This window comes from Accipiter gentilis, chromosome 22, assembly GCF_929443795.1.
Source record: "Accipiter gentilis chromosome 22, bAccGen1.1, whole genome shotgun sequence".
NCBI lineage: Eukaryota > Metazoa > Chordata > Aves > Accipitriformes > Accipitridae > Astur > Astur gentilis.
The window spans coordinates 26,240,795-26,250,205 of record NC_064901.1 but is presented as its reverse complement, the minus strand read 5'-3'; the positions used below and the strand labels follow the sequence as shown (position 1 = coordinate 26,250,205).

The 9,411-nt window shown below is 45.3% G+C and overlaps 1 protein-coding gene across 1 annotated transcript; it reads right to left on the bottom strand.

Annotated features, from left to right (window-relative positions):
• Positions 1–572: 572 nt before the first annotated feature.
• Positions 573–8,715, bottom strand: COMMD9 (COMM domain containing 9). Its single transcript, XM_049825985.1, has 6 exons — positions 8,585–8,715; positions 8,331–8,456; positions 7,654–7,793; positions 6,827–6,861; positions 3,328–3,431; positions 573–2,615 (listed from the first exon to the last, which is right to left on the bottom strand). Exons 1-6 carry the CDS (start codon positions 8,633–8,635, stop codon positions 2,475–2,477), a joined length of 597 nt encoding a protein of 198 aa, XP_049681942.1. The 5' UTR covers positions 8,636–8,715; the 3' UTR covers positions 573–2,474.
• Positions 8,716–9,411: the final 696 nt, after the last annotated feature.

Below are 9,411 nucleotides of genomic sequence, written 5' to 3'. Positions count from 1 at the left end.
ATAATAAAGCAGTGCTGAATACGTTTAGGCTAGCCTACCAAATAGCAGCAATTTGTGGAGGGAGGATAAAAATCTAACTGATTTTAAGACACCAGTCATTTTATGAAAAAGATCACATATTATTGACTGCAATAGCAGGCATATTCTTCTGCCTCTGTGTAAGAGTCTCCATAAGTAGGACTTCAATGTGAAGCACTCTTGCTGTTCAGGTAATGACACTCCTACTCAGCCTCTCTTCTTTTATATAGCTTTTTCTGAGCAGTCACAGCTCTTCTCGCAAACGTGGTAAGAGCAAACAAGAAAATACCTAACATTTTAGACAAAAATTTGAAGGCAAGCTCTCATAGCCTCCTAAATTTTGGGCTAGAAGATACCAGCATCTTCTTGCAGAATGACTTGAGATGTACCCCTTGAAGTCATCAGATGTTTGTCATGCCCCTGATGTAGTGGACAGCCCCCTTCATTAAAGTCTCCATGAGCAACTTTTAGCTACCTGCAGATAGTGTCACTCTGACACGGGAAAAGCCTTTTCAGTTTTAAGTCTTTCTTTTCTTTACAACTATTCTATAGTATACAACTATAGTATAGCTGTATAATGGTTTTGTATGAGAACTCTATGCAACTATCAATTCTTCATTTCATTAGGCCCTACAACATTTTGACTATAACTTCAGTATTACCTCAGGGATTCCCTCTGTGTATTGACTTCCTCAGCTCCTCTAATGCTATGAGTACTTCATTATGCATTACTTACTTCCTCAACGATTCTTACTTTCTAAAGTAAACAGTACAATATAAACTATTTGAGGGGGTTTTTTTAAGGCTATGCTCTAAAGGCAACAAAACTTCCTCAAACTGAAGAAGTCTATTACAGATGTTTTTCACAGCCTGAATCTTATGGAACAGATTCTTGAATATCCACCTTCTCCTTTCAGATTTCCCCATTATATATGAAATTTACCAGTTTACCTTGATACTGTACTAAGCGTTACAATCTTTACTCAAAGTAGACCTGAACAAGTGACTTGTCATACATCTCATCTTGATGCGTAAGGTGTATTACACCAGTATCTTTTAAAGGCACAAGCTTCATTTACACTTATACTCTAGCCTGCACTCTGTGGGGACATGCAAAATTAAATAACAAAGCTCTATAGTTTATGCATACATCTTGAATGATTCCACATTTCCAAACACAAGAGACAACGTTTTGTGTCTTGAAGGAGAGCCAAATGTTTTATGAAAGGTGGGACTTCGCCATAAACAAAGCATTTGGATCCAGTCTTCCAGTTTGGAGCATTATAGAAGCTCATCAGAAAGAAAAGCAAATTTTGTTCAATTTCTGCACTTACTCTTCCACACTTTCAATGCACATATATTTACAAAGTTTTAGGTCAGGGTCATCATCTGCGATACTGTACAGAGCCGATGGCTGTGGAAAAAGGTGCCCTGAAACTGTATTATAATGAAGAGAAGACAATTTAAAAGATAAATCTATTTGAACAGGAAACAAAAGATTCCTTTTCAGCAACAAACATGAACATCCATTAAACCAGCCTAGAAACTAGGCACCATCACAAAGGCTGAGGTAACACAAGACAACATCTCTTCGAGACTGAAAAGGATTCACAAAATCAATTAGCAGGTTGGTTTTTAACCAAATTAAGATTTATACAAACAAACAACAGAACACTTTGGGGAAGTATAGGCACATATTGCCACAGAAGGGTTTTCTAAAGTACAGACAATGGCCATCAATTCTTTACTGTCCCGGATGGGTTTTTGTGCAGTGAAGGCAAAGCCCAGAGTACAATAAACCCAAACATGAATTATCTGAACTCCTTTTTTCAAAGAGGAGGAAGAAATTACTTGCTGCTAAAGATGTTCAGGCTAGTCATTTTGTAAATGGTGCTATGAAGCTGATCAGAAGGGAATGTGTTGTAGCATAAATTGCCCCATTTCAAAGCATTATCCTGTAATAACAATCTGCAGCATGGCTGTGCTTCATTGAGAGGGAGACAGTGCTACATCCAGCATGCACCTCAGTACATGCACATTCCAGAGAGAAGCACCCTCCTTGTCTGCTAATACTGGAAGGCAGCCCATTAACCAGCTTGAGCCTTTTAGATCCTAATTTCAGGGCAGAGAGATAGTACTTGCTTCATTGGCTGCAGCTATTTGCTATTTCCAGTTATGACCCTTGTGATTAAGCCAAGCTCTGAGCCCTCAAGTGCTTTTCTGAAATGGAGACCAGCTTTTATTCAACAACATACTAGGAAAACACTTTTTGGTATCAGACCAAAGGAATGTTTAAGTGTCAGCTTTTCAAAAGCTATCTTACTAACTCAGTAAAGAAATCTCTTTAATTTTGTTTTGTTAAAACAGAAAACATGTTACACTAGGCTGCAACTTATGAGAGCTGTAGGTAGAGAATACTTCCCTTCCTTGCTGCTGGAATCCATGCCCTGGTGTATTCATTTGTTTGCAACAGCAGAAAGTTGGTCCCGGATCCTTCCTAGACCTTCTAACATAGTGTCCAGGGTTTCTTTGCTCAGTTCCACAGTCAGTGCAGAAACAACAGGACTATTTCCACATAAGGCAACATCTTCCTGAATCTGAAAATAGGAACACAGACATTAGCTGTATGAAAAATTCATTCACGTGTGTTTCCAGTGCTGCTAGAAAACTCAGTGTTTAACACACAGATTAAGAAAAACGCCTTAAATTTGGCATCCAGCTCCATTCTGAAGGACCATGGCACATTTTCTAAGCTGTGTGCCTCACTAGCTAAGTGCGGTCCCATTGACAGAGTGCAAGACTTTTTTCCTCCTACTCTGAAATCCACCCATCCCATTTTTACTGGTTGGGGGATCCAGAACGCTGTAGAATATAAGCAGTAAGTTTAGCTATACTCTCCAAATGATAGATGTGGCCAGTGAAGGAAGCTATTAGTAATCAAAAGTCATTTCTCAACTAATGCAGTCAGCTAAACATGCTGATGAGTGGCTTAGAATTAAAGGGCAATGACTTCATTATTTATCTTCTTTCCTTCTCTAGAGAACAATGGTGATCAGGAACAAATATGCTGCCTTCTCGCATCCTCATGCAAAGAAAACTCTCCCTTGCAAGAAAAAGGGCTTCCAGCACAGACATCATTCCCAGGCTCTGTGGTATTTCAAAGATCATCTCTGAGAAAGTCTGTTAATTGCCCACCAGGCAACATGCAAGCACCAGATGCCTGTCTGAACTGTTTTGCACTACCACTGGCAAGTCAGGTGTTGGACTTGTTTATTTTGATCCCGCATTCTTTACAGACACTGACATTACCTTTAACTGGAGAAGGCAAGTAGGGACTGCCATTCTGCTGATGCTGTCTGAAGATGTCTTGATATCCACCCTGCAGTCCATGTCGACCAGCCGAGGCAGGGAGACTGAGGGATTAAAAAATGGGTCTGTTACACCCAGCAGCACATGATGACACCAGATGCTGGAACCCATGACTACCACCATGTACATGCTTCTCCACTTCTGGCCCTGGGAAGCATACAGCTTTAGTGCTACTACATGGTTTCACACCATTTTTACTCTACAATAAGCCAGTCTCTGAAGGCCTCCTCATGACACAGGAAGGACAGACAGGGTTCTCCCATCATCACGTGCAAGGGTGGCACAGTGCAAGACAAGCATAGGTTAATTCACAAAGCAGCTGGGAGAAGGAGACCAGTAAGATGTCACCTCCACCTCTTCATCCCCTGCCTTGCTGCCTGCAACACTCAACTAGCGCTTTTCATCATGACTTGCTCTAGGACCTACATGCTTATTGCTCTGTTCTGTAATGGGTAAGAAAGCACACAGGAATGCTCTTAAAATCCAGCAGTATAAAACATGTTATTTCAGGCTCCCCAACCTGTGAATCAAAGCATCCTGCAGTACAGCATATGTACTGGTAAACTGCAATCTTCACATGTCCTGCCAATTTGTTAAAAATATTGAAGATATCATCCTAATTAATTAGATGTAGCCTAACAGAAATCATTCAACAGTCTGGGGCAATACTGACATCAATAGTTCTAGGCTGGAGACCCCATGAGCCTTCCAAAGGAAGGAGGACAGGTCTGACTTGGCTGCCCTACCAAGAAATTTGTGCAGCTACCTCTTGCAGAGAGGAGATAGGGATATTCTCTCATGATAGTGTGCGCTTAATGGAGCTCACTGCACTATGAACCCTCAAGAGCCCCTAAGCACTGTGCAAACTGGCATAAAAACTGAGATTAAGGTTCTCCCAACAAAACTGTGGCACCAGCAGGCTGCCTGCAAGTGCTTTTTGTCAGTTCCTGGGAGCATAATGTTTTTCAACAGTGTCTTTCAGCTGCCAGCAATACATACAAGGAACACTTGAAGAATATAGTCAGGTGAAACTGAGGCAGGTATTTAGATGGGTGACATGCAGGTATCTTTCCCCCTTGTTTGAACAACAAAAAAAGTTTCCTACTTTAATTTAAAAAAAACCTCACATTTTAACCCAGAAATAGTATTGACATTTTCACCTCAGATTTACAAGTGTTTTCTCAAACAAACTGTAACCAGAGGAAAGCATAATTACTTATCCAACCAGATAACAACAGCAAGTGTTAAAAGATGAGGCTTGAACCCTTTGCTGCCCAGTGGTAAAGCGCAATTTACCACCAGAATCCAGAAATTTGGAAAATTCCTTGTTTAACATATATATAAAGAAAACAAGTTGTAAGGTGCAGTTTAACAGGGCATACTTAAAGTCATTCCCAGTTTGGTACTGTCGCATTTATAAGAGTCAGGAACACCTCTTGCACCTTTTTCAACTCCGTTTTCTGGTAAAAGCTGAGCTATACTTCCTATGTTTGAAAGTGCAGCATCCAAGTTTCCTGGGAAAAAGCCAGTAAATTCTCACTAGAAGAAACTCCACACTAAGGACATGGAAACAAAGACAAACCCTTATGGTTTGAAAAGGGCATTTGCAGCTAAGGGGCTTAACTGCTGTAACTATGTCAGAATAAATGGCTACAGGGTGCCTGAAGAAACATTGTTCCTGTTCATGTCAGCTAGGGATTTTCAAAGAAGTCTGAAGGAAAGGTAGGACCAACCCCATAAAAGATCTGTAGGGAGGTGATCGTTTTAAAATCCCAGCAGTGGTGCTTGGTAGGTTTGAATGTCTTTGCAAAGCCTTATTGAACCGGGTTGTCAGCAGTTACTTGACATCTATGTAAGGCTACCAGAGGCAAAGACTAAACCTCTGTTGAGTGCTAAGGAAAGAACTGTCTCAATAGGCAATTGCAGACTGTCTGGATTCTGCCTATCATAAGTTGCCTAGTTTCTTCCCCAAGGGTTGATCACTAGCCTTCCAACTGACTCCAGCTGCTCAAGCTGCTTCCTAAGAGCGCTTACAGAATTTTCTCTTTCTATCTGGGGAAAGGCTCTCCCTCGTCCTCCTGCTCCCCTGAGCTGAGCTGCAGGGCCAGTGCAGAACAGGCTGCCTTGCTCTTGCTTTTGGAACAAATTCCAGTTTACAGTCTGTCAGGGCCAGCACTTGGCAGCATTTGCAACAACACAAAATGCATCTGTTTAGCCTTGTATGTTAATTTGCTAAGGTTGACTGGGAGAGGCAGGAAACCATCCACGTTTCAGTTGGAATGTCTGTTCTTTAAATTACGGCCTCAGTCCCTATGTAATGTATGTCAGATACTTCGTGAATACAATACTAAAATAATCCATCATTTCCTAGAAGACAATCTCATTCCAACAGGCTTAAATATTCATCAAGTGAATACAAAGACACGAGTGTCAGAGCAGAGCTCCCAGGCGGGGCTCCAAGAGCCACACACCCAGCCTCACTTCTGGTTTGTAAAGACCTAGCTAGTGTATTATGCTGGTGCGTCATGCTTGCTCTCAATACATGACAGTGTTCAGGATACAGGAAAAAGCATTGTGGTAACATTAGAGCATTGTTTAGTGTAAGCAACTGCTGTATTTACTGTACTAGCATTACACAACAGTTTCTTCCCTCTCGCTATCTATACTCCATTAAAACTTTGAGGAACAGTCTATTTCCAAGTCTTGCCGTACTGCTTAGCTGTGGACATTCTCTCATCTGCAGGCAAAGAAAAGGGTAAAGAGGATCCATGCAGACCTCAGAGTATTCTGCTACATATCAGCTCTCATTTGTAAGCCTCTAAGCACTACAGTTGTAAAGAAAGCCTCTTGCAGAGAAAACAAAGTGTTGTAGCTGCATAGAACACCTAACTGGAATGTAACTTGTTGCCCATGATGCTATTGTTAAAGCTTGCATTCCTCAATTACATCACTGTTTAGAACGATGAGGAAAAAGAAGAGTTATGAATATATGCCATGTACTTCCTGATGCATGGAAGAGAAAGAATTGACTAGATGTGCAGATATAAGGTATTTCCCAATATATACATATCCTTCACAGTGCACAATTATTGAATATGGACATCACTTCATGACCTGAATGGGGAAGTCAGAGTGCTTCACTTTGAAACGTTTTGCGAATACTTGCTATACACAACACTCTGCAAGGTAGCAACAGACTGAACATTAAAGAGAATTGCTTGAGGACTGGAAACAATTTAGCACAGCAGCACAGATCTGAATACAAGCTTGTTGGCCCCTGCTAAGCTCTCTGATGCCACAACCATACAGCTTCATCTAAGGCAAATGGGGGTATTCCTATGCTACATTATGAAAACATGTTGCGATTCACTATTCTAAACTCCAAACTCCAGTGACCTCAGGAAACACTAATTGCATCAAGATGTGAACAGCTACTCACTCTGACTTGCTTGTGCTTCATTCCTCCAAGCAGAGCTGTGAAAAAGTGGAGAGAAAAAAAAAAAAAAACCAAACAGTATCAGCAGTACTTTGATAAAGAAGAAAAAAAAAAAAAGAAAAAAGGTAGGGAAAGCATTCAGAGTGTCTTATCCCTGACAGAAGGGTCACCAGGGCTGCAGCAGTAAGCAGGGGAGAGAGACTGCCTATGCTACCAAGTGCCGAGGAAAGGCTGTCACTGGTGGGCAATGGTAGGCAAACTGGTGACCAACTATTGGTTCTTCTGTAAGTACGGCTCACTTACGGCATGCACCTTTCTTCCCAGTTTTATCAAAGCAATGGGCTACCAAGCAGTGAGATGTACCAGCAGCAGAACTGCCATCCTCTGCCACCACCTCACATATGCTCTACTGTATACGCTGCCTCCACACCTAAGCCAGGGTGGTAAGCAGACAGGCATCTAGATGCTACCCATCCAAATTTTGTAGTGCCAAAATCTAACCCTCTACATTTTATCATCTGTAGCATTTTTCTACCACACCAGTGAGTTGTTAGGATAAAAGGGGCTTTGCATCATGTCAGTGAGGCCCACACCCATTCCAAAAGTTTTGGGAAAACCCTCTGTGCCCATGCCTATGCTTTGTTTGCCATTCCACTCAGATGATGTATTTCACTCAACTCTGCTCATCCCAACCTGTGTGCTTATGCCCAAGGCAGGCACAAAATTCATAGAAACAAGACTCTGCATGCTGCCAACTATCCACATATCAAACCAGATACATAGGCTTTAACTTTCCCACTGAAAGCAAAGGGCAGGTGGGTAGCACTCACATATTCTCCAAGATTATCTTAGTCAAAAGGTTTTTCAGATTTTGGTGGAAGTTCTCTGGAAAGAGAGAGAGGATATCTTCTGCCCTCGTCAAGCCATGGTACACGACGTGCCTGGTGAGGCTGTGCAAAGCAGATACCAGCTGTAAGAAAGGAAGAGGAGAAAGGGCTCCGCTGGGTTGACAAGCATTACATACGGCACAGGACAGGCCTTCCACAGTCAGGACAGACACAGCTTCTGCAGCGACAGAAGCCTTGGACACTACCAGGGCCTCGGACAACCCCGTACAGCCCGACAGCCTTAACAGGTAAGGAGCCGAGGTCCTCGCTGTCCTCTAGCACGCCCGCCTCGGGCACTCACCTTCTGCCTCCCTGTGAAGCCCCTCCGGGCTGGGCCTCCGGGGCGGATGGCTTCTACCCCTCACGTTTCGCTCCAGCAGCGGCCGCCGCGCTCCATGGGAGCCTCGTAGCACCACGAACCTGCCCGAGGGCCCGGGCCGCTGGCAGATCCTCCCCTCCCTCCTTCCCGCACGGCGAGGCCCACGCAAGCCGGCAGGTCCCGTCCTCCCGCTGCGCCGGAACGCTGGGAAGGAGCGGGAGGAGGGGGCGCCGCCGAGGCACCCCGCCGGCTGGCTCCCTCCCTCCCGCCAGGGACCCGGCGCTGCCCCGCCCGGCCTTACCTGCTCCGCTTCCTCGGGGCCGGCGGTGAGGTCGAGGCAGGCGCGCTGCGCCAGCGGGCCGAGGTCGGCAGGCGGGCTGGAGAAACACTGCCGGCACAGCTGCCGCACGGCGTCCTTCGACGGCGCCTGGCGAGGAGCAAAGCGGAGGGGAGTTGGGGGGAAGCGCTCAGCCGCGGCCCGGGAGAGGCGGCAGCCCCCGCCGCCGGGCCGGGCCGGGGCGCTCCCGTCCCCCAGCAGCTCCGCGGCCCGCTCACCTTCAGCAGGCTCTGCAGGGCGGCGAAGTCCCCCTCCCGCAGCGCCGCCATCTTGGCGCCGTCAGCTGAGGCGGGCGCCGAGCCGCCCCTGAGGCGCCGCCGCTGCCGCCATTTTGGCGCTGTCAGCTGAGGCGGGCGGGGCCAGGCGCTGTCGTTCTGCCGGGAGGGAGGGCTTTGCGGTATGGCGGGCTGGGTCCCCGGCGCCGGACTGAAGGCTTAGCGGCCTCCGCCCGCTGTCGAGGGTGTGGGAGTACGTATCCCTGCGGCCGGAGCCCGGCAGGGTAGTGCGCTATATAACTGGCCTCGCCCTCTCCGATCTACTCAGTTTCTTACTGGCGGTGCAAATCTCTGCCTTGGATGCAGAATTTAGCTGTAAACGCTCTGTTTTCAGCCAGTGGGAACCGAAGGCAAAACATTTACAGTGGCGCTGCTACAATGATATGGACCATTATCTTAGCGAACTCTGTATCTTTCACTTTGAAAAGGATTTAAATAAGTCCTCTTTCTGAGAGAGAAATAGTCTTATCTTTGTCTTGTGTAATTCCAAGCATATCTGGTTCCAGGGCATCTGTAATCTATGATCTTTCCCCATCACTACTTCCATCATGGCACCCCTGTTGTGGTTTAAGCCCAGAAACCCCGGTAGGATGAGGAGGAGAAAATAGAAACACTCGTGGGTCGAGACAAGGACAGGGAGGGATCACTCCCCACTTATGGGCACGGGCAAAAGACAGGCTCAACTTGGGGAAGAAACAAAATCAATTTAATTTGCTACCAATCCAATCAGGGATAATGGGAAGTAAAACCAAATTGTAAAACACCTTCCC

What these genes read in the sequence shown, in the direction of transcription:
- COMMD9 (XM_049825985.1), bottom strand. Translation starts at nt 8,635, where the DNA reads ATGGCGGCGCTGCGGGAGGGGGACTTCGCCGCCCTGCAGAGCCTGCTG. An exon ending in CCCTGCAGAGCCTGCTGAAG is followed by an intron (nt 8,457 to 8,584) that starts GTGAGCGGGCCG and finishes GCTCCTCGCCAG; the next exon opens with GCGCCGTCGAAGGACGCCGT. An exon ending in AAGATAATCTTGGAGAATAT is followed by an intron (nt 6,862 to 7,653) that starts GTGAGTGCTACC and finishes ACTTTTTCACAG; the next exon opens with CTCTGCTTGGAGGAATGAAG.